Raw genomic sequence first — 25,487 nt, forward strand, 5'->3', positions numbered from 1 at the left:
ACTTGTTTTTAGATACCATATAGTTACCTAATTCATTAAAATTTAGTGAGGCAACTATAATGATTTTTAACCTCACTCACTTTGGGCCCCCACTTAGCTGAGAAGTGCATCCCTGTAGTCAGGTGTATGCCCGACCTCTAACAAACCAAGTTTTTAGAGGGCGAGGACGTCCGATGATGAAGCATGACACCAGGTGGTGTGTGAGGCCAGTCCTAAAGTTTTTGTGAGATTCCTACACTCACATAGCACACTAGAGCACTACTTACGTCATTTTTATTGGGAGCGGCCCCATTTGTGTGGAACAGTTTATGTTGGAGGCTGGCTGGCTCTCAATGCCCTTACTTGCCTCTAGTTCCCTTCCCCAGCACAGTCTGGGGCTAGTGTGGATCGAGTGTCTCTGAACTCTACCTTGTACTCTTCTGTAGTGAGTCCAAATCCTTCTATCAAGGTGTCCTTCATATGCTGACAGGACTTGACTACCTCCTCATTAAGGGTCAGAAGTCTGTCTCTGCCCTTGACTGAGAATAACTCCCAAAGTCCAGAGCTCCAGTGCTGGGATGATATCCTCCTCATCTTGCAGGCCATCGCAAAGGCTGCAAAACACTTATCCATGTCATCTCCATCACTAAACTTGGGGACAATCCCTTTGGGGATGTTTCGGTCAAAAGATTCATCATTTTCCCTGTTAACATTGCTGCAGGCCTCGAAACATCGTAAAAATGTTACTAGACCTGAAGGTCTAGTGACTTAAATAATGTACTTGACCTAATCATAAAGCTCTTGACCCATAAACTCGTTTCAAATTATGTGATTCTGGGCATGTATTTTAATTAAGATGCCCTTATGGTCATTATCACACATGAGAGCACCTTCAAATACGCGAGTTCAGCATGTCATATGTACAGAAAACTCTTGTTTAGTTTAATATACTAAACTGTTGCTCCATATACAATACAAATCTAGCCACATATAGGATACACATGACCGCTGACTTGCCTCAGTTCATTAAACGCATGGTCATCAGTGTGGGGAAAAAATGTTTCTCAACTCATGTTAAAAAACTCACTTTTAATTAATACACAACTAAAGAATAACATAGCAACACATGTCATTTGCAATCAGCAGATTCTACATTAAAATGCCCACAGAATTTCCCACTGACAAGTGGTTTTAAAACGATATACTGTACAAAGTCTGGAAATAGAGTTTCTGCAAATATTTGTCATTTGCACATCACCAAGTAAAGTGCTTTGATTTATTTTGCTCCTATGTAAACTTTTGTTTGCATCACACTTCCGAATTACAAAAAAAAGTTTTCATATTTCCTGATATGTTTTAAAATAATTGTACTACTAATTTACAAGCTGTTTAAATGTGCTAGAAAAATAAACTGACATTTTACAGCCTTTTGTTTCACAATTGTCAGATAACTCACGAACAAGAATAACAAAAAGAAAAGTAAAAAACATTTTTCAAGAACAGATAAGCAACACTTAGTAAAAAGACAAAACTGACATTTGACCTCTGTCCTTGAACAGACAGCAAATGTGTCAAGACCAAAAAAAGATTTAAAAAGGTGTTTTTATTGCTCATTTCACTTTCTGAATGAACAGAACATCTGTTCCTTCCAGTTTAAGTTAACTTGCCAGCACGGACGAGTAAATGCTAAAAATAGCTCGACCTGAGAAAATCTCACTTGACATTGCCAGTGGGCGAGTGGATTTTTCAAGGCCTGTGCTGCCACCATCTTTGGGCCTTAGGCCCAACTTGACAACTTTCCTCAAGGGCTAGTCCCTTCTCCTTGAGTTCAAGCTTCCTCTCCTCCAGGGAGAGCAGGTCAAGCTCATCCTCTAAGGGTACTACCACCTTACCATTGGGGGGGTCTACTAGAGTGACTGTCACTTTCCACTGGTGAAGGGGGTCTGGGGAAGGGTGGAGGTTAAAATTCTTAATTCACTTATCCATCATCTCCAACTTGGGCCAGGACCTCATCTTTACCTTCATCAAGCTCATGATCTTAGGGTTGATTATGTCTATCTAATTTGGCCTGCTCCTGTAGGAAATGCCTCTAAATTTGCACAAAGCTCTTAGATCATTGATCTTCAGAGCTGGAATGACTGACAGGTCGAGACTCTGTGCAGCTTCCATTGTACCTAATCTTTTTGTCTAGCAGTTGGGAGCTTTTTCAAATTTAGAATCAACTTTTAAACTTTCCTAACTTGTCCAGACCTTTAAAAGGTACTATTGGAATGGGGAACTATACAGGGCCCTTATAAACCAATTTAAAAAAGTTTTTTTTTTTTTTTAAATGTTTGATGCTAAAGTCAATTTGGCAAATTTCTCATGCACAAATTACTTATGACCATGTGGTACAGCAAAACACATTTTCAGGATTCTCACCGCTGTAACTCCAATGTATGAAAGTGGAATATTATGTGGCAAGGGGGTTAGATCTCACCATGTAGTATGATCAAAATATCCCAAAGATGATCCTTGGATTCATGCTAGTTAATCCTTAGCTCAGCATTGGTAGAGTGGCAAACAGCAGTCAGGCTTTACTAGAGAAACATGTGTTAAGCATTTCAGAGTACCAATATGGACAATAAGTAACTGACATGACTGACACAAATTTAATAAAAAATAAAGTGTATTTTTATCTTAATTTAAACACTATAATGAATGGAATAGCATTCATATAATTGGAGTTCTAGATTCTAGAAGCAACATTAAATCAGTACAAAATACATGAAAAACATAACATTGTGGTCAACAGGAAAAACCACTAGTGACAATCGGCCACTTCCTGGTCAAGTTTCGTGGAATCCTTGCAGGGGTAAGGTTGTCTAGGCATTAGGATCAGGCCAGGAGAGTCTGTAGAATTTCACTAAGCCTGGGGGCTCCAGGTGCGGAGGTGCTCTGGCTGTCCTTGCTGCTGAACGGGGGCTGCGGTTGTGCTGATTTTACTGCTTATCTGGTGGTGCAAGAAACAAGTTGCAAAAAGACAATGGGGACACAGTTGTCAATAGTTAGCTGTGGGTTGCACGGTGGTCTCTGTATATGCAGCGTCACATGTGGGAGTCAGTTGCAAGACTGGTGACCAACAAGCCTTGGCAGCGGTAACCCCAGTGAAAAGGCAGCGGTAACCCCAGTGAAAAGGTATAGGCACTTCACAGGGGTCGGAGGCCTATGGTAGCGCCTGAAACTTTGGGACAGGCAGGCCTACAACTCCCACAATACACTGGATTACCTGTTTTTCGGCAAGCCCGAAGGCCGCTGATTCTAATGATCCTGGAAGTGTTTTTACTTGCAGTGTACAGGGGACTGGTGCCACCAGACCAAGTTTGAACAAAGGACGAAGTTCGTTCTCACAGTTCCAAGTCTGTTGCCACAGGGACAGAGAATCCCTCTTTAGCTTTGGATGGTGGGCAAAGTCCTATGGTCATGGCCTCAGCTTCCTTCTTTTTCCTTCTTTTATGCAGGTTGATCAGATCTGATGGTCTGGTGTCGGAAGTTCCCTTAAATCCTAGATTTAGGGGATTTAGAGGTGTGGAGACTAGTAACCAATGGGCAGATAGCTCCTGTAGCTAATCTGCCCCTGAGGTGACCACATCCGGGGTGGTGGATCACCCTTTTCTACCCAGAACTCTCTTTTCTATCACTCCTGAACATAGCAGAAAACTAAAATTAGTGTACAGACCGTTGCTCACCCTGGAGGTGTGACAGCCTTCTGGGAGTTGTATGCTACCTTGCATAGCTAATTTCCCAGCTGTCCCAGAGCAAATGTGCCTGTGGCAGGAGAAGGCTGTTTCCTCTGCTGGGAGTCAGCCCTGATGCATAGCAGAGGCGATGCAGTCATTGAAGCTGACCTCCTTGATGTGCTCATTCACTTGCCTGCATGGTAGGGGGGAGCTGTGATCTCCTTCCTTACCATGCCTGTGTTCCCGAGTCCTGGGAGTGTTTACACTGCCTAGCAGGAGGTCAGAAACCGGTCTGTGGTGGCAGCAGACACCGAAAAGTCCAGGCTTGCCAGCCAAAGCACAATTAGGCTGGGGGTTCAACCATATGTCACCTCTAAGATAGGCACTTGAGTGCATGTAATGTCCCCCTCCATATGGGATTCATGTCGGGTGAGGAGGCATTATGTTTGCTACCAAACATGCCATATTTCAGTGGTACCATAACGGAGCTACTAACCCGGAGAGGGTCTGGGTACAAGCCCATGTTATCATATGGACCGCCTTTCACTTACAGTGTACATTAATGGTAAAGGCCACTATAGGGACATATAATCTTGCACGTACATGTTCTAACCCTTAATATACGGCACCTTGCCTCCTGGGCTCAGGAAGCCTTCCGTAGGGGTGACTGACATATACTAACAGCAGTGCATGGACTTTAACGCACATGGGGACAGATGTACGACCATCTTATTTTGCGCCTAGCAATATGCAACTATTTGCGAGTTGCAAATTGCTAGGGTCAAAATAAAATGTACAACAGTGTGTTTAACACCGTTTGCGATTCCCAATGGGGCCACAAATTGCGAGGGTCATTAATATTAATGAGCCTCTCACAATTTGCGAGCCCATTGGGAATGACTAGCCCTCCCAGGGATGGTGGCCTGCTGGGCTCAGCAGACCACCATGTCTGGGACCGCTTTTAAATAAAGCAGTTTTTTTAATGCAGCCCGTTTTCCTTAAAGGAAAATGGGAAGCATAAAAAAAAAAAAAAAAATGTAATGTTTTCGTTTCATCATTTTTAAAGGGCAGGCGGTGGTCCCTGGGACCACTGCCTACCCTTAAAAAATATTTTCGCATGCATTTGGAAAGGAGAAGGGGTCCCCTGCGAGTGATTTGCGACCGCCATTGCGGTCGCAAAAAATTAGTACATGGAAGGGAACACCCCTTCCAAATAGTGAGTCGCAAAACCTATTCTGCGAGTTGCAAATAAATTGTGACTTGCTAAATAGGTTTTGTACATGGCCCATGATGTTTTTGCATGCACAAATGGGTTTGCAAACCCGTTTGCGCAAGCAAAAGTGGGTCGTACATCTGGCCTATGGTGAGGTTAAAGCCAACATGGAGCAGTGTGCACGGTTTCTGCATTCTGCAATGGCAGGCCTGCTGTAAGTAGTTTGCTTGGGTCCCTCAAGTGTAGCATAAACTCATGCTGCAGCCCTGGGGTCCCTTTTACCATTAATGCCCTTGGTACTCCTGGTACCATATACTAGGGACTTATAAGGGAGTAAATTATTTGCCAATTAGGGGTTTACCAAGGTGAACATAACAGTTTTAGGGAGAGAGAGCACAGGCACTGGGCTCAGAGTCATAACGATCGGCAATTGGAGAAAAAAGTGGGGGTGACTATTCAGAAAAGGGCACTTTCATACACAATGTTTAAACATATTGAAACATTTCTAATTTAGTAGAATAATTGTGAAAATTTCCGGGGTGCCCAATGTTCTTTTTTTTTCACACCGGGGGTGCAGCATTAAAAGGTTTGAAGACCATTGCTGTATGTGATTTGAGAAAGAGCATTAAACAGATCAAGTTAAGCAGGAAACAAAGAAACCTGTATAATACATGAGGGGTGAGGAGGGCAAGATGGCCGCTGTAACGTTGTGCTGAGAGGACGCATTCTTTCTCTCCCGCGCTGGACAATGAGTCATTGAGCAAAATGCTCTGTTACCCGTAAAAAACTACCCCTGATGGAGTGTGCACGACGGTGGCATAAAGGTTTATCTAAAGCCCAGCACGTTAAGAGACAAGCGCTTTGGATCGGGCAGCTTTGGATCTACGTCAAGAAAGTGATTACGAGGTACTTAGCCGGGCATCCCATGGCTCCTAAGGTACACACTTGTGCCGCGAATCAAGAGAGAGGGAGCGAGAGGGGGGGCAAGACATCTGACCCTCCAGCAGCAGTGAAGACAGCTGGTAGCTCCAAAACAGACAATCTCACGGGTGCGATCAGGTAAGTACTCCCCCCACCTCTGATGGAGAAATCGAAGAAAGTAAGGAAAGGAGATACACGGAAGCCGTGCGCGGATACCAAAAGCAGGAATCAGGACACGGGGATGCGGCAACCTACCATGTCAGAGATGCTGTCTGCGAAGGTCCCCGAGACTTCAGAGCCATTAGATCCACTGGATCCCCTCCACGAAACTGACGCTGTCACTTTGGCCTTGGGAGACGTCCTCGAGGACGTAGCGGAAGGCTCAGAGAGTCTGGTTGCTAGGCAACGAGCTGAGTCAGCGTCGAAAGCGCCGAAAGCGAAACCGAACTCGGCTGAACCTCAGATACCAGTGGAAGTAGGTGGATTGAACACTGGAGGTGAGCAACAGAATGAGTCTGAAGGCAGTGGTAGAGGGGAGCCCAGAGGGGGATTGGCTATCAGCAAAGGGAATCCGGGAGGCACGACTGCAGACATGCTGGGGGCTTTAATGCTTGTGGAAGAAGAGCTGAACGCATCCAAGAAAGGGATCGGCACCTGGGGTAGCAGGGACAGCCTTGTAAATCAGAAAGTCATGGGGGAATCAAACGCGGGCAAGAACCCTCTGGAGGGAGGGGATTGTACCTCTCTAGAAGGGGAGTTTTTTTCTGTAAATGAAGATTCTGGGTCAGTACCCTCATCGGAATCCAACACAGAGGAGGATGATCTGGATGATCAGGATGGTACTGAGTCAGACATTAGCACTCCAGGGAAAGAATCCACAACTAAGAAAGGGTATGCAAAATTAAGGAGGCAGGAACCCAATTCATCCAGGCACTCAGAGAAACGGTTACTGTGGGATTATTCTGCGACCTCGCAAGTATACCAGGAGGAGGACAACTCTGGCAATATTACTGAGATTGCGGCAGCAGGCGGTACCCCTCCCCAGGGGGGTCCCTTTCATACCCTGTTTACTACTCTCAAACAGATGCAAAGCGAAGCAAGAGCTGAAAGCCGCAGAGCGAGACAGGCATCAAAGAAAATCCAGTGTAGCTTGAAGAAGGTTAATAAGCTATACGATGAACTTGTGGATCGCGTAACTGAGGTTGAGGAGTGTACCGGCAAACTTGAGGATGATGTTGGGAGATTGCATTTATTCAAGACAGAGCAAGAAAAAATGGCAGAGGACATGCGTTGGAAGATGGAGGATTTTGAAAACAGACAGAGGAGGAACAATGTTAGATTGCTGGGTGTGGCAGAGGGGTCAGAGGGACAGGATGTCAGACAATTTGTGATAAATCTCTTGAAGGGTGCTTTCCCAGAATCCCAGTGGCAGTGGGAAACAGAAATACAGAGGGTACACAGGTTCCCTTTCACAATGAAGAAAGCTCAGGCCACAGGAGGAGCAGGGAGGGGCGGTCAGCAAAATCATCCGAGGGCAATACTAGTCTATGTTGGGAACTTCTTGCTTAGGGAGGAGATTCTGAGCAAGGCAAGAATAGATAGTAGGAAGACTTTTGAAGGCAACACTTTTTTTGCCAGGCCTGACTTCTGCCATTTCACCGTAGAGAGGAGATGGAAGTTAAGGCAGATGATTGCTCCCTTTCAAGCCCTGGGGTTGGAAGCATATCTACTGTACCCGGCTAGGCTTAAAGTAGTTGTGAGGGGGAAAATTTGGGTGTTCAACTCTGAGATCAAAGCCGAGCTTTTTTTGGAGGAAATGAGGAAGCAGAAGGGAGGATAGGAGATATGGGTATCTGCATACACAAAAGTACCACCTGAGTATAGACTAAAGTGTTAGAGATAAAAAGGGATAAAAAGGGTAACACAGCATAGGTAAGGTACTTGGCGGGAGAGGGATGCGACTAGTGCAACTAAAGGCGGGCACACATAGGTCTGTTGACCTATTTGCCTGTAAGAGGGCGGGGGGAGCAGCGCAGGGGGGGAGAAGGAGGGGGTGGAGGCAGGGGGGGGGAAAACAGCAACAATTGTGTTTTTTGTTAAATGAGAAGGTTTGGCACATTGCTACCTACGTAGGAAATATTGGATGTACACAAGCTGATTTGAAGATGGCGAATAAAGGTTATCTCTGGCTGGATCTACGAATGTCAATGATATGGCGAGCAGGATAGCATCAATCAATATATGTGGTCTTAATGAGCCGAGTAAGAGGATGAGAGTAGCAGCATATCTGAAACCTATGCGATTAGACTTGATATGCCTTCAAGAGACTCATATAGAAGCGGGGAGGACATATCTTCTGGAGCAATTAGGGTTTAAGGTATTGGCTTGCACTAAGCAGGGGTCTAGGACCAGAGGGGTAGCTATTCTGGGTAGGCAAAGGGATGTGATTGTAGGGAAGAAAAAGGAAGATCAATGGGGTAGATGGGTTATTTTAGAAGTATGTTTTAGGGGCCAGAAATCAACTCTTGCTTCAATTTATGGTTCTACGGAAGACGATCCAGACGTATTTCAGTTTCTTGAAATTGAGTTAGCTCAGTGGCCTGAGCCCATAGTATGTTGTGGAGATTTTAACATCCATGATCCAGAGAGCTCATTTACACTTCCAGATGCGATATATCGGGGTAGGAAGAAGAAAGTATTTAGGGCATTAGCTGATATGGTCACACATAATGCCCTGGTTGATCCTTGGGTGAAGCTACATCCCCACTTAGATGGCAGCACCTTCTTCTCCGCTCCACATAAGATCATGGTTAGGCTGGACTATTTTCTGATATCTAATTGTCTGCTCTCTGGATCACAAGTGGAGAAGCTACCTAGGGTGATTTCAGATCATAGTCCGGTTATTCTCACTGTCAAAATTAATCAAACACCCAAAATACCCTCACAGTGGACTTTTGAGAGAGGCCTGCTAAAGGATCCTGTATATAGGGAGCACATGACAGCTTGGATTAAATTCTTTTGGGATATTAACAGGGGGACAGCAGCTCCAGGAGTGGTCTGGGATACTTTCAAGGCAGGAGTACGGGGAGAAACAATTAGTTTTGTTCTAGGAAGACAAAAGAGAGAAAGAGACAAGAGAGAGCAGGTCGGGCAGAGACTATTAAGAGAGGAAGGGAATTTAAGTAGGGCCATAGTAAAAAACTTACCTTTAGAAGAGTATCTGCTTAAAATTATAGCCTTAAAAGCTGAAGCAGTGGAAGGGTTGGCTAGACAAGCTGCGGATCAATTTTTGACAAAGAAGGAAAGGACGTACGAACTTAGTGAGAAGGTGGGCCGAGTCCTGGCTAGCAGAACCAGGCAGAGAGTGGCTGCAGCGGGAATAAAAGAAATCAGGGATGCATATGGAAATATGGTTATGGACTCTGATCTAGTAAGGGAAGTGTTTAGAAAGTTTTATGCAGATCTGTATACCCCAGAGGGTCCAACAAGACTACGAGAGGTTGAAGAATACCTGAGAGATATTTCTCTGCCGATAATGTCCGAAGAAGATAGGGAGCTATTAGATGGGCCCCTACAGTTGGAAAAATTCAACGAGGCCCTTGGTAGCTTACCAGCTGGTAAAGCAGCAGGACCAGACCAAATCCCGCTTGAATTTTACCGAATATTTAAAAAAGTGCTTGTGGCAGATATGTTTTTAATAATGCAACAAGCTCAACGAGGGGAATCCAGTCCGGAATCATGGGGAGGGGCTGACATAATTGTAATTTTGAAAAAAGGGAAGCCACCAGAAGCACCAGGATCATATAGACCAATCACACTAATGAATTCGGATATTAAAATATATTCTAAAATCCTAGCAAAGAGGCTGGCTGGGATCATTGAGCAGTTGGTAACCCCCATACAGCACGGATTTATTCCTGGAAAAGGGACAACGCAGCACGTTAGGACTGTTGTTACAATGCTCGACTCCGCAGGAATCCTAGGGGATCCTGTCGCAGCACTTTTTCTAGATGCTGAGAAGGCATTTGACAGGGTCTCCTGGGATTACCTTTGGCAGGTTATGAGGTGGTGCGGGATGGGGGAACCTTTTGTTAAAGCCATACGGATACTCTATAGTAACCCAATAGCGAGAATTAGAGTAAACGGAGGGCTGTCAGATACAGTTAAAATCGCCAGGGGGACTAGGCAGGGGTGTCCCTCCTCTCCCCTCCTTTTTGCGTTCTCGAACCACTACTGCGGCGACTGGAAGCTAATCAGGGGATACCACCGATGAGGGTAAATGGCTGCATGGTAAAGACTTTAGCCTATGCAGATGATATAGCTATTTTAACGCCGAACCCCACTTTAGCTATAAAGGAGGTCGAGGTAGAGGCCCATGTGTTTGGACGGATATCGGGCTATAGTTTAAATAGATTAAAAACGCAGATTATAAAAAACACCTACGCTATATGTAATGATGATAGGGTGGTTAACTCGGCAGTGTATTTAGGGGTATCATTAGTGGCTGATTTGGATAAAATTGTAGAAATGAATTTGACCCCCTTGATTGATAAGGTGAAGAGAGATCTGGAGAGGATGAATAACTTACATCTTTCTCTACTGGGATGTATTAACGTAATCAAAATGTTGATCTTGCCCAAATTTTTATATTTCTTTCGCTCTGTCCCTCTGGTCTTTGAAGCCAAATGGTTTAATATGATAGAGAGAGTACTAAATAGGTTCATCTGGGCGCATGGGAAAACCAGGCGGGCCTATAGGTATATGACTCTCCCAAGAGAAAGAGGGGGATGGGGGGCCCCTGATTTTAGGTTATATCAAATGGCTGCAGCACTACAGTATATGCAGGGGTTAATTGGGGGCGGGGGGCTCGATACAGGGGTTACGATCATGTCTACGGAAGTCTATTCTATAGTACTGGGGGCAGAGGCAGAAAATAATTTCTTAAACAGGGTTGAGTTTGGATACCATAAAAGGACCAGATTTAAGACTGTAGTGGCAGCATATAGGATATGGAATGCCTTTTAAAAAAAAATGGGACTCGGAAGATACAATAGATATACAAGGCTGTATAAGAATAAATCCTTTCCTACAGAAGTATTTGCTGATCCAATAATGGCAAGATGGTCTCAAAAAGGATAGTACAGATTGGAGACTTAATGGACGAGGAAGGGATCGTACAGTTTGTAGACCTCACTTTTAAGTATGGTATTGAGAGAAAGGACTTTTTTAAATATTTACAGTTAAGGAGTTTTCTTTGTCGTAAGCAGGGTGGCATTGCGGGGTTTAATAGTAATGAAGTATTGGAGAAAATAAAAATAGGAAGGGACTGTACAATTAGATCTTTTTGTGCATTCTTAGTAAAAGGGAAGATGGATGATATGGAGAAAGTTAGTAATAAGTGGGTTGGAAAATTGGGGGGGGGGAGCCTGGAAGTTTTCAAGAATCCTTGAATATGGGTTGTTATATTTTGTGTTCGGGACCCCTACAATCGCAGCACTACAAGACTTTATTCTCATTGTATCACACCCCGCTAGAATAGCTAAATGGGGAGGCTCCACTGGTACCACCTGCCCCCGATGTAATGCAGGGGACGCAGATATAATTCATATGTTTGCTACCTGCCCCCAGCTGTATAGTTTGATTAAAAATGTGGAAGATTTTCTTGCTAATACACTTGACATACGAATAAAATGGACACCTTTGAGGATTTTGTTTGGGAGAGATAACCAGGATGGACCTGAATATAAGGAGTTTATGTTTATGGCTACTGCAGTTCTGAGGTGGACGATAGCAAGAGCATGGTTAGAAAAGATCCCCCCGGGAATGCAAAGATGGTTGGCAAATTTATTAGCTAGCTATAATCTTGAGAAAGCAATATATGCACGCAAGGGGAAAAGGGGTAGAAGGCTAGGGTTAAAAATTTGGGAACCAATAGCGAAGTGGAAAGAGACTATGGCATTACAGGATACTGCAACATAATATGCAATATAGGTCTATTTGCTACCTGTTCTTTAATCTGTGTTCTTTGTTAGTCGATATTGTTTAAATTTCAAATCAGATAAAGTGAAATTATGGATGTTTTCTCAAAATTGGCTGGAAAATGTACAAATGTAAAATATGTAATACAATGTGTATACTGAGAAAAAGGGGTAAAATAATAAAAGTTAAAAAAAAAAAAAAAACATGAAGCCAATCATCCGAATAGTCTGTAATACTCTTGTTTGAGGAGGAAATTTGGAAGCCAGGGACACTTCCCATTGAGTTTTGGTGCCCTCCAGTGCCAATGTCAACTATGCAAGCCTGTTTTCAGTAGGCACAGCGGCAATCGCAAGTCAAATTAGAAAACTTTGAAATGAGAAAAAGCTAGCAGCAGGTTTTGGTGGATAGATACTTCACCGTATGAACACTACTCTCCAATCTGCAGACTGGTTTGGAAAACATTTACCCAGCAGTGATTCCCCAGAACCAGTAAGTGCTGCTTTGCGTTATTTTCAGGCAACGTTCCAGCACAAAACAAGTTTTGTACTGGAAAGTAAATCCAATAATATCATTTTGCACAGGTTTGAGTTACTTTTGTAAAGCAAACCCAGTGCAAAAGATTTGCAAATCTGGCCCTTTGTCGGTTGCTTGATTGTTTAGTTCTGAGTTTGTAAACGATCACACTAACTCCGAGAGGCCTTTGAATGTTCACCCTCATTACCCTGAAAGTCAAGTGCTAAAAGGTTTGTACTGAGCCACGTTTGCTGAGCAATAGTAGGACAGACCCCAGGACATAAGTGAATAATGATGACGTCAACCACTACGGCTGGAGACCAGTAGCCCATGTCTGCCCTGTGGCCCCCCCGAACAGGTCTAACACAGGGCATAACAGATTTTGGTACACAAGATGACCCTACACAAAATGCTGGTTTAATCAATCTTGTATGCTTTTTTACTAAAGCAATGCACACAAAGAGCTGGTTGGCACGGCCCGTCTCCTGCGGTCAGTGTAGTAGAACACCACATGTCTGAGATCAAGCCTATGCAACCATTCCTCTACTATGAGTAAATGTGGAGGAGTTAAAAAGGATGGAAGAGTAATGGGATTGTCTAACTGAAATGCAGAAACCAACTTGGGCAGGAACAATTGTCAAGGTGCAGAGAAGCATTTTATCCAGGTGGAACACTGAACAGTTTACTAAATGAGAGGACCTGTACTTGTCCAGCCTCACAAACAAAAGTAATTCCCACAAGCAGAATTGTTTTCACAATAACAATTTAATCTGGGCAACTGTGCATTGGGTACATTTGGGCTGTCATCAAGAAGACCAATGCAAGATTCAAATCCCACTGAGGAAAAAAAAACTGAATAGGTGGAAACGTGTAAAATAATTTTTTCGGAAAATGTGCCACTACTTCTGATCTTAAGAGGGAAACATGATAGGATTTACATATGAAAGCAGACATGACTACCAGGGGCCCTATTACGTAAAGGCCACAGACACTTGAGTGTCCCCTTCTGTAATACTGATAGCGCTGGTGCAAATAAAGCTCCATCGCTATCGTCAGAGGACATTCCTTCATTTCCATGGGGATGTAGCCCCATGCAAATGAAGGAATCCTTTTGCCTCTGTGCCTGTGCCATATTACAGATGCAGGTGCAGAGGCAAAGAAGCTGTAAGGTGGTGAAGTGATTGGGCATCACCTAAAAGATGGTGCAATGGAAGTGCACCCCCTGATGGCAGCTCTGTGGAGGGGGATAAGGGGTTCCATGGACCCCCAGACATCCCCTCGCAGATGGGTGCAGTCACTCACTGCACCCGCTTGCAAGGGGATCTCTAATCCCTCTTCAAAGTTCAGGTGGGCTGCCGCCTGCACCATGAAACATGGGAGCAGCTTCAAAGCAGCCGCTCCGGTTTTCAAATGAACCTGCTGCCCTCAGGGCTGCACAAGTAGGCGGCTGCCCTCAGGGCAGTGCATTCTATGTAATAAGGTGCACTATCCCTGTTTGCATAGATAGATTTGTGAGCAGGTCCCCTGACTGCCAATATTATATCTGCAACCTCAAAAAATACAAAACAACCCTAATGGTGCCACTCAGTTTAAGCATGCAGCTGCAGCATTTGGGGACAACAGTGGAAGACTTGACCATCCTGATACCAGGTAATGAAGCTGTCAGGAGTAGCTATATGAGTGAGTGACTGTGTGAGTGACTGTATTGGGGACAACAGTGGAAGACTTGACCATCCTGATACCAGGTAATGAAGCTGTCAGGAGTGGCTGTATGTATGAGTTATTGGTTGTATGAGTGGATGCATAGATGTATGAGTGGGGTTGGGAGTGGCTATATGGGTGACTGAGTGGCTCTGTGAGTGGCTGTATCGGTGAGGGCATAGGTGTGCGAGTGGCTGTATTGGTGAGCGAGTAGCTGTCTGAGTGTGTGTATATATGTAAGTGAGTGGGTGGGTGTGGGTAGCAGTATTGGAGAGTGAATGTCTGTGAGTGGCTTTAAGGGTGAGTGAGTGGGTGTGTGAGTGGTTCTGTGGATGTGTGAATGAATATGTAAGGGGTTCTGTAGGTGTGTGAGTGGGTGTGAGTGAGTGGTTGAACCACACACATCTACTCACCCCTATACAACCTCTCATACATCCACTCACACAACCACTCATACCCATTCACAGACCCATACAAGCACTCACATCCATAGAGCTACTCCCATACTCACTTATACAGCCACTCATACAGCCACTCACACAACCACTCACTCACCCACACAGCTACTCATACAGCCAGTCACTCACCCATACAGCCACTCACACACCCACTCACTCATCCATACAGCCGCTCAACACAGCCACTCACTCACCCATACAAGCACTCACACACAACCACTTACATACCATTCATACATCCTTACAAGGACTCCCACATCCACTCACTCACCCATACATTCATTCACACAGATATTCACTCTCCAATACAGTCACTCACACACCAACTCACTTAACCAAACACCCACTCAAATAGCCACTCACTTACCCATACAGCTACTTATACACCCAGTCACTCCCTCATACGGCAATTCAGACACCCACTCACTCACCCATACAGCCACTCACCCACCCATACAGCCACTCACACATCCACTCACTCACCAATACAGCCACTCACACAGCCAATCACTCAGCCACACAGTTACTCACACACCCACTTCTACACCCATATAGCCACTGACACACCCACTCACTCACCCCTACAACCAGTCAGACACCCACTCACAAACGGAAATACACACAGTCACTCACATAATATATGTTAGAAGTAGTATGACTCGGTAGTAGACCTAGTATACTAGTTTAACTTGTGTAGTAGCATAGTATATATGTTTAACAATCAAACTCTTAGAAAATACTTCTACTCCGTGGAGGAAGGTTACAACCACTGGACCTTCATGTACTATTTTGGGATAAAACCGATCAAATGTGACAAAACAGATACATGTTTTATTTCAAGAAATTGAATGTTTACTATGCACAGAGTGAGACATTTTTATGAAACACTAAATTAAATAATTTTGAATTACTTTCTAGACTGCTATTTCCTGTGAGTGGTCAATAAATCTGAATAGAACTTCTGATTGGCATATTGCCTATGTATTATATGTGGACTTTGAGAGTGCCGGGGTACAGATTTTGTCATAGGGACATATTTCTAAGCTTTTGAGTGACCCATGTGCCATACAAGGGGTTTCAAAGGCGACGCAAAATCTAATTTAGGTTATCAAGCCATGCAAGGCCCCTTTTCATGGCCCTGCATGACTTGATAAATCTAGAGTAATGCAAGGAAGCAAAAATCGCTGTCTTGCGTAACTTTGCAGCAGGGATGTGTGCCATGGGTGAAGCGTGAGTGTTCCCACGCATCCACCCATGGACTCTGACACATTCCCAGCTTTACCAACATTGCTAGATCTGGGAATGCGTCAGAACTGTATGCTTCCCCACCAGACTCCTAATGAGCAGAAATATCTACATTTCTCCTTGCTGTTTTGTCTTTCTAAGTGTGCTGCATTCTGCAGCACAATTAGACAGAGGAAAATCCCTTTAAGTATTGTTGTTGTACAGGAAAGTTTCCCTTCCTGCACAAAAACAATCCTGCCTCCAACGCAAGCACCCTTGCAACATGACACAACGGTGCCTGCATTTGCGTTAGGCAGCAAAAGTGTGCCTGTGATAGGAAAGGACAGGAATGTGTCTTATAATGGTAAATATGGTGCATTACTGCCCTTTTTTTACTTAGCTCAGCAAGGTGGCTTGCTCAGTTGCATGATTTTTTAAATACATTTGGTACATAATTTGAAAAAGTACTGACAGTGGAAGCATGCAACGAAAAATTAACATACATTTACAGTGCATTGTAAAAATGCAATGTGAATGTAAGTCTATGTAAATAAAAAGCATCGTTAAAATGTGAGCCAAATGTAAGTCTATGTAAATGAATCATGAATCATTGTAAAGGTAACATAACCTCTAGGGTCACTGAGTAGAATAAAAACTATTTAAAAAAATACTTGGGCAGAATGTCAATGACAAACAGTATGGTGGCCATCTTGAAAGGAAAGGATATATACTTGCAAAATAGTTGGTGGCCGATATTGGCTTCGTCAATGTCTGTACAGTTTTAAAAGCATTGGCAAAGCTAATAGCAGTGACTGCAAAGCACTGGCAGAGCGAGACCACAGGCTTTTTTGTGTCTGTTTCTATACTTTTCCATGTGCTTTCCCTCATTCTTCTGTTTTTCGTTATGCATATGAAAGTGTTCAATTCAGGGTCTGTTATGGTGTCCAGTACTGGGAACAGCGGTGGTCGGTCCACAGGGGCTGAGAGGCCACGCCCCCTCACCGTTTGCCCCTAAAGAAGAGTGTCTGTCAGTGGCGGCTTCCTCTGCTAAGGCGGCGGAGCGTCGCCCCACTGATCAAAAGGAAAAATAAAATGATAATAATGTATCGTTATTATCGTTGTGTTTTTCCTATTGAATTCAGTGGCTCTCACGGCGGGGCTAGGAGAAGCAGAGAGGAGAGTTTTTCACTCCTCAAGTGGGCATGAGTGCTTGACCGGCCCTCTCGGGCCGCGCAAATAGTCATGCACACTTTGCATCTTCCCAACCAGGGTTCATTACATAGCCTGGTGAGGAACATTGAAAGTCTCCCATTCCCCATCTGAGTGCCAAGCCACGGTGCTCAGACCAATAACAACAGGTCAGACACTCTTCATTTTCAGGTCAGGCAGCCAGGAGTTAGACATGGGCTAAATGCGCAGGCTCCCGGCTGTCTGAGCTGAACTTTGCTGGGCTGAGGATGCCACACATCCTGTGGGCATGACCTTCTCAGCTCAGCAAAGGTTCCTGAGGCCCTCCCACTTGGTGACGAGGCGTAGTGTCACTCATTGCCTCAGACCTGGGTGCTTCAGTTTTGAGCCCTGAACTGCCCAGGGCCAAGTGTCAATCAGTGACACTTCATCTCAGAGTGGGGTTAGGAAAAACAGGGAGAGGAGTGGTTTTCAGTCCTCAATTGGGCATGACTGCTTTACCATCCCTCTCGGGCCGGCCAAACAGTCATGCGCACTTTGCATCTTCCCCACCAGGCTGCATTAAATAGTCTGCTGAGGAACATTGAAAGTCTCCCATTCCTCATCTGAGCGCCGAGCCATGGCTCTCAGACCAATCACAACAGTGCATTGCAGCGTTGTGATTGGCTCAGGGGAGAATGGGTACTTCCTGCTGCCGACCGAAACTGTAGGAAGGAGGAGGAAGACCGAGGAGAGACGGCAGCCGACCCAGGTAAGTGGTTTCTTTTCGCCCCATTTGCCACCCCTCCCCCGGCTCACCACTCCCGTCTGGTAACAGCCACTACTCGTGTCTGTCAGGTTGAGCAAAGGTCAGCCTGACAGACTCTTTATTTTCAGGTCAGGCAGCCAGGAGCTAGACATGGGCTAAATGCGCAGGCTCCTGGCTGCCTGAGCTGAACTTTGCTGGGCTGAGGATGCCACAGATCCTGTGGTCATGACCTTCTCAGCTCAGCAAAAAGGTTCATAAGGCCCTCCCACTTGGTGACAAGGCGTAGCGTTACTCTTTGCCTCAGACCTGGGTGCTTCAGTTTGAAGCCCTGAAGTGCCCAGGGCCAAGTTTCAATCAGTGACACTTCATCACAGAGTGGGGTGGGGTCAGCAGTCTCACTGACCCCATCCCACTCTGATGAGGTTGGAACTGCTGTCTTCCCTTATTGACTGACCTTAGGTAAGCAGAAATTTCCGGCCGCCACTGACTGGAAAGCAGAAGCCCTTTCATCTCTTTCAGAAATGTATTATTTTCAAAAATCAGTAAAAGTTGTGAACTGTTTTGAGCTACCTGGTCATGACGGAATTGAGCAGAGACGCTGAAAGACATTGGATTCATGAAATGGATTTGGCACATGGATTATAAAGAAAAGATGTCAGAATTCGACTATTAGAAGATATTACAGGTGAGTTCTGACATCACAATGCCTGCTGCTAGAGCCAGTAGCCAAGGTGAATGGCAAGTCAGGTCACGGAGCAGCTGTTTAAAGCAATGGAAATTAAATGTTGCTTTTCTTTCTTCTGCTCTATTTTTCTAGCTTACTGTGACTAGCAGAAGGAACATGATTATTTGTGCATTCCTTAGATAATTATAGAGAAGTTAGAGCCTTTCTACGTTTGTACACAATCTGAGATCTGGCAGGTTTTTTTTTTTTAACTGACTTTTGACATATTTCGAATATCTTTTTGCAACAAATATCTAAAAGGTGCATTGATTTGTTTAATTTTGCACAAGATGCTCTATTTTTATTCTTCGTGTTTGCAAACATGCTCACTCTTTCTGAAAGAGCTACATGCCAAGGGTTTAAATGGTTTGTGGGAAAGGTGATGGTGTGACCATGTATTTTATGTAATAAAGTACCCCATATTTTTATAACCTTATAAAGGAACTCACTTCAGTCTCCTTCCTCTATATGTATGTAACTCCTTGGCGACTTGTGACATCCTTATAATCTAGGACAGGGGGTAATTTACACCTTATATGCTGTTTGAGAAGGTCAGTATCTCAGAATCCCAAGCCAAATGAATGGATGCCCTCCAACCTCTAAGTTCACAGACACCCAGTGTTTCCTGAACTAGCAGTTGAGTCCCCCTCTTAATGAGTTAAGTTGCCCTCGCATTGGTACTGATTGGCATTCTTGCTCAAAATCTTCCTCACCCAATCCTTCTGACCTAGATGCAACAACCATCAAAGTGGGTGGCCTTTTCCGGTAATGTTCCCACCTATGACTGTGACAGAAGTCTAATCTTCAGTGACCTTGGCTGCACTGCATGGCAGACTGGACAGTAAACCATCATATGTGAATATTAAACATAGACCTTGCGTAGGCCACCGAGAAGAAGCAGCCACATCAAATACATTGCCTCAAGATTGCGTTTTTACTGAATTTCTGCATTCTCGGAAAACAAAGGCAAGTATTTATAAAAGCCAATCAAAAACCAAAAATGTGACTGAAAAACAATCCATCTGGGTAGAGAGGATAGCAAAGAAAGCTAAAATTAGGAGAAGCCCTTCTATGAAACTAGTTTGGGGTTGGGATGCATCACAAAGGTGGGCGGGGCGTTTGAGCAGTTAGTGCTCCAGCTGGGGTCAACAGTAAATCATTTAGGGTGACATCATCGTTTATGACTTATAACCCACACACGTCCCTCCTTACAATACAAGCGCTTCTCATCTAGTTGTGAAGGAGCAAGAACACAGTGACAGAATGCATCCCAAAATGGCAGGTAACAATGAGTAGTAAGTTACCTATCACAAAGAAGCTCATCTTCTGGCATTTTTGCAGCACGACCTCCATTGATCCTTCTGGTAAAATGTTCACTTTCCATAGAGGCACCGAGAGTGCTCGGGCGATGGTGCTGCGAAACTCGTATCTGTGCAATAGAAAAACAAGTTAGGTAAGACATGGGTTCATGTGCCAGGGCTAACCCACAACACTAATGGCTGGGAGGCACACAATATTCAGCGTTCATTTGACAGAACCAGATCTCTGGTGTTGGCAGGACGGCGCTGGGCTTGGGCAGTGTAGCCCAGGGCCCCGCAGTCCGTCTTCCACCTTGGGGCCTTGCACGAATGAAAGATGCTACCTTGCAAGTGCACCACCTTAGGGGGCCCCTCCCCTGGCCTCACTGCTATGGTGTAAAATGTAAAGCGCACAGCTACCCGTAGGCATCCCGGCGCTGGGGGCCCTCGGGAAGATTAAGCGAGCTATTGCCCAGAGTCACATGGTGCTTGGCTGACCTGCCGCTGGTGCCGGGGATCGAACCGTGATCCCCAGCGTTAGTCGCCCTGGCCGCTGCGCCACACCTCTTCCCTAGATGCACACACGGGGGTGGGGGGGGGGGGGGCAGTCCCAGTTGCAAGAAGGCATGGTCCTCGGTTTTGTTACAATTAGTCCTTCTTTCCTCTACCCACACAGAGGCACAGCAGGAGAACTATTGCCTGGCTGTTTAGCTCCCTGGCAGTCTGAACCCTCTCTGGAGATGAGCAACCCTCACACCTTCATCCCTTTATGAGCTGTTAAGAGGTGCTTGTAGGTGGCTGAGAGGGAGGGGCGGCAGCTTCAGGAGCAGGGGGCATCTTTTGAGATGCAGACAGCCCTGAATGGGTCAAGTCTATGCAAATTCCCCTTCTCTCCGGGGCCCCAATAATCCTAGAACCAGCCTTGGTGTTGGGGGTGTCAATACACCAACTGGTGCCTAGCTAGCAATGATAACAGCTCGTATAGTGGCGAGGAGCCCAGAGCTCAAGGGTCCTATGCACTGGCTGCTGACATGCACACTACAGTTCTACTGCTCGGTGTCTGAAACACTGGTGCATTTACTATAGTGGGAGAGATGCCATTTAGACATGAGCGGGTGAGTGGCAAGCATTGCCCCTGCTCCCCTAGCAGAGGACCATGTGCCATATAATAAGATCCAGTGCAGAAGTTGCATAGAGGGCAGGGACGTTTGTGGAGCTGGCCCCTTGTTGTTTAGGCCTTGCTTAACTTGGCAGATCCTTTTTTTCCAGAAGAAAAACACAGAAGCAGAGGTTTATTTCAGGAAAACCAAAAATAAATGGCTTTAAAACACTGGGAGTTCTCTTACAGCGTTTGGGGTCATTTTAATTATTCCCTATTCAAGACTTCTAGGCATTTCCTGGAGGTCCCAAAAAAGAAATATTTATATCGGAAGGACCATGCGAGATTGGGCGTTCCTTTTGCAGTGCCCTGTTGGGAACCATTCTTCAGTTAAAGGTTTCCAGGGGCAGAGACAGCTCTGAAGCTGGAAACCCGACTCTTTGCCCCCCCCCCCCCTTATGAATGAGGCAGACCACAAATGTGGTACAGCAGGAGTCCTGTTTACTTATAGCACAGCTTCTGCTCTACCAAACCCTAAATGAATCCATGGGTCATCAAAAGCAGACCTGGGTCCCAGAATGCCCTCAGATTCCTGTCATCAGCTTTTGTCATCCCTTGTGCAGCGATCTTTACAAGTTCAGAATCAGCTGTTCCTTCAGGGATGGGCATTCTGCTGCACTTATCACTTTACGGGCAGCCATACATATTTCACATGAGAAGGCAGAAAGAATAGAGAGTGGAGGAGATGTGGTCTAATGGCCAGAGCTTCTGACTTTGGAATTGGGGAACCAGGGGCATATTTATGAATATTGTAGCGCAGGGCAGCCCAGCAAGTCACCTTGATGCGCTGCCCTGCATGACAGGGAAAGGGCAGGAATGTGCCATATTTATCCCATACAGCGCATTCCTGTCCATTCCCCTGCACTGGTGCCATTTTGGCTGCCTAGCGCCAATGCAGGCACCCTTGCACCATGGTGCAAGGGCGGTTTTGTGCAGAAAGGGGGACCTTCCTGCAAAAAAACAATCCTGAAGGCGTTTTCCTCCATCTATGCGTGCTGCAGAATGCAGCACATATAGAAAGAGGAAAAAACAAGGAGAAATAAAGATAGGAGGTGTTTCATTTTGGTGCATTTCCAGGTTTACACGTCCTTGTAAACCTGGGAATGCACAAAAAACCATGGGAGTTGCATTGGAACACCCACCGCAACGCCCATGGAAGGCCTCCCTTGCGCAGAGTAAAGCAACGCAATGATTTGTGCTGCGTTGCCTTACTCCAGATTTTTGGAGCCATTCAAAGCCACGCAGAGTAATTTTTCATGGCTTCATGAATCTGACTTGCATGTTGCAAGCTCTCCTAAATATATCCCCAGGTTCGTGCCCCAGAGTGGACTCAAATCCTGTGATTGTTTATTCTCATTCTCTCATTATGTCCCTTAGAAGTAGATTATCTCTCAAATATCTCAGAATCATTTTGGAAGGAGGAGGAGAATGGGAAAATGAGCAATTTCACAGATCTCACAATCTCTGGCCTTAGGCAGCAGAGCCTTCACTCAGGTTAGATCCTTTAAGGGGTGCCATTGTGGAGTATGGAAGAAAATGGAGCAGGGCGTTACCACCACCCAAATACATGCTTACGAGGGCTTGAACAGCAGTTTTCTGGAAGAAACAGTTTCACTTTCTTTAGAAAAGAGAGCGGGAACTAGGATGCCTTTGCTTTACTAGCAATGTGTTCCTTGAGGGATAAGGCTGGTGTCCAGGGTGAATCAAACTTACTTGGTATTTGGTCAAAGTTGAGGTTCAAAATCATCAAAATTCATGTAATTGAGGATGGTGCTTGTTTTTTGTTGTTGGCAATTACCATGAATTTTGTCCTATCTGGGTTGAGCTTCAGGTAGGCACTGATCATTCCGGTCTTGATGATGAACAGACAGTGTCTGAGGTGTTGAATGTGAAAAGCAGGGGAGACTTTCAAGAAGAGTTGTGCTTCATTGGCGTATTGATGAAACTTGATGCTCTTATCTGTGAGTACAGCATCAAGCGGCTCCATATAGAGGTTGAAAATGACCTGGGGAAGTATGGAACTCTGGGGGACTCCAAAGGTGATCGGGATCTTTTGAGACCTAGAGGTGACCATGTGAACAAACTAGTGTCGTTTGGAAAGGTAGGAGAAGAACAAGTGATGTACATGATCAGTGAATGCCATTCGAGATCCCATGGTACATGAGGGTGGGATGGTGGACTGGATCAAAGGCAGCTAGTTGGAGACACTAAGTGCAAACACACAGACGACACTGGGGTTGATCTTGACACCTTAGCCTGCCTCAAGAAGGCATTTATTGAATCCCAACCCCACGCCCACACCCACAGGTAATTCCAACTCCCGGTACCTTGGGAGGTTCCTCTTTTTCTCCCACTTCCCCGACCCCTTAGACTGGGATGATTCCCCTAACATCTCGGATGGGGATGGGCGAACGGAACAGGCCCTGGCTCCCTTCAGGCAATCTTGGGGTCAGGCTACACCGGATACGCCTCCCCAGGCCCGCATTGCAGATATGCTGGACCCTGATGATGTGCTGCACCCGCGTTCTGTGGAATGGTCGCCAGCACCAAAGGTGGCTTCTTATGTAGTGACCTGACTACGGAAACCACTTGATAAGGAGGTACAAAGCCACTTTCGGGTTTAAATTGATGCCAAGATGGCTACCTTTCTAGCGAAATTTGTGAGGGACCCTAACAAAGGGAGAGACCATTCCTGGCGCTCAAGCCCGGATACGTTATTGGATGTTGCAGGGCCCCTCTCCAAGATCCTGGACATAGCTGAAGATGCCAATGCATTTGTACCCTACTTTTCCCAGAAGCATTGTCTAGTTGGGTGCAGAGAGCTATGATATTCCTAGGGAATGCCAACTGCACAATGGCTACAGAGACGCGCAGATTCCTTTAAATTAAAATTGACCCAAAAATGGGTGAGTAGGCAACATCTGAGGTGGGTCCCATATGTACAGGGGGAGCAGTGGCGGCTCCCCCCCTAAGGCGGAGGAGCGTCACCACACTGCTTTTTTGCACATAAACGCAAAATAAAATGATAATAACTTGCGTTATCATCATTTTATTTTTTCCTACTTACGCAGCTTTACGTGAGGGGGCAGGGGAGGAGAGATAGGCAGGACCCTTCTAAGCACGTAACAACTGCTTGGCCAGCCCTCTCAGGCAGTCCAAAACAGTCTTGTGCACTTCGCATGTTCTCCATGCAGGCTGCATCGCAGCCTATGTGGAGAACATGCCCAGGCCTCCAGTCAGCGTCTGAGCGCCGGAGCATGGTGCTCAGACCAATCACAATGCTGCAAAGACAGCGTTGTGATTAGCTGACTTGGAGCCTGGGTGTGCTTCAATGGCTGAGCGAGAAAGGACTACGGAGAAGAGGCGCGGTGAGGAAACTGCGAAAAGGTAAGTTTTTATTAAATTTCTTTATACCCTCTTCCCCAATCATCCTCCCCCCCCCCCTCCCGCCCTTGCCCCCTACCTCTGAACCATACCGGCAGCCGCTGCAGGGAGCCTCTTTGGAGATCCCATCATCCGCAAACTGGGAAAGTTCATCAACACATTTAACTGCCTTGATAAAGCTCAATCCTCTATAAAAAGGATTTTTAACTCCTGTGTTTTTACCAGCGCCGGTTGTGGTCGGGGGCGCTGGACTGGCAGATCCTTTCATCAAGCCTTCACTAGGGGTGGTGACATCTGACAAGGACAGTGGTAGGACTCCAGCAGGTTCAGCAACTTTTACCCAACCAGAAGTTACCCCCGAAGAGAGTTGAGAGGAGCTTCTAGGGTCAACAATTCTTTGGTCGTTCAAGTTAAAATGGTCTAAACATGATATGGTGGTTTTAAACGAGTACAGACACTAAAAATTAAAGCCAGGAGTAATGTGCTTCCGCAGCTCAATTTTAGCCTTATAGGAGAGTACTTTGAGCCTCCTTTGTATAACGGGGATCTTTAGTGGTTAGTTTTTGGTTTGATATTACTTAATTTTGATACACCTTTTTGTTTAAACGACACATAACTGGGAGTTTGGTTAAGTTTCCTTTTGTATCAGAAAGTGCAGATAATAACACAGTGAGCTAACTGGTGAGTACCTACCAGCAGCTCCCCTGGTGTAGCTTACCTGAGGCGCTTTCTTGATTCAACTTACTTTTATAGACCAGCTTAGTTGTCAAAGTTCTGTGGGTTTCCGGCCTGCTATGATTGGTTTTATATACTAAAGATGACACATATGTGGGGTATATGACTAGATAGCAAACCCTGTCCCACCAAGAAAAGAAATGGTGTGACTTTCCCTTACAATTTAAACAAGCTAATAATAATAAATACATTTTATGTGCAATCTGCAACCAGGCCTTTGTATATTGACATTATTTAGTGGAGGGCGTCCTAGTGTTTTGTCCCTCTTCTGCTCCTTCTCCTTTTTTTGAAATAAGCAATGGTTCTTATCACAATCCTCAAGGTAAGTGTACAATCTTCTAAGGGGATCAGACTTGGGGGCAGATTCGTAGAGTTCTTTCACAACTGGGGGGCTCTTACATCAGACTCTTGGGTTCTTTAGACAGTAAGTGGTTTCCATATCAAATTCTAAGATTCCCCATATCAACCACACAGACCAAAACCCCTACCGTTTTTCCACCAGCCAAATAGACCAGGTAGGTTCGTAGATTGGTCAACTCTTAAA

General features: G+C 45.3%; 1 protein-coding gene across 3 annotated transcripts in view; it reads right to left on the reverse strand.

Moving 5' to 3' along the window:
* LOC146811589 (uncharacterized) overlaps positions 1–25,487 on the reverse strand; it is a 256,867-nt gene that overhangs the window by 41,380 nt on the left and 190,000 nt on the right. For all 3 annotated transcript variants that reach the window (XM_085618574.1, XM_085618575.1, XM_085618576.1), the window contains exon 8: positions 19,672–19,796. In XM_085618574.1, coding sequence (XP_085474700.1) covers positions 19,672–19,796 — 125 coding nt within the window. The remainder of the gene's footprint in view (positions 1–19,671; positions 19,797–25,487) is intronic.

This window comes from Triturus cristatus, chromosome 7 (assembly GCF_964204655.1).
Source record: "Triturus cristatus chromosome 7, aTriCri1.1, whole genome shotgun sequence".
Taxonomy (NCBI): domain Eukaryota; kingdom Metazoa; phylum Chordata; class Amphibia; order Caudata; family Salamandridae; genus Triturus; species Triturus cristatus.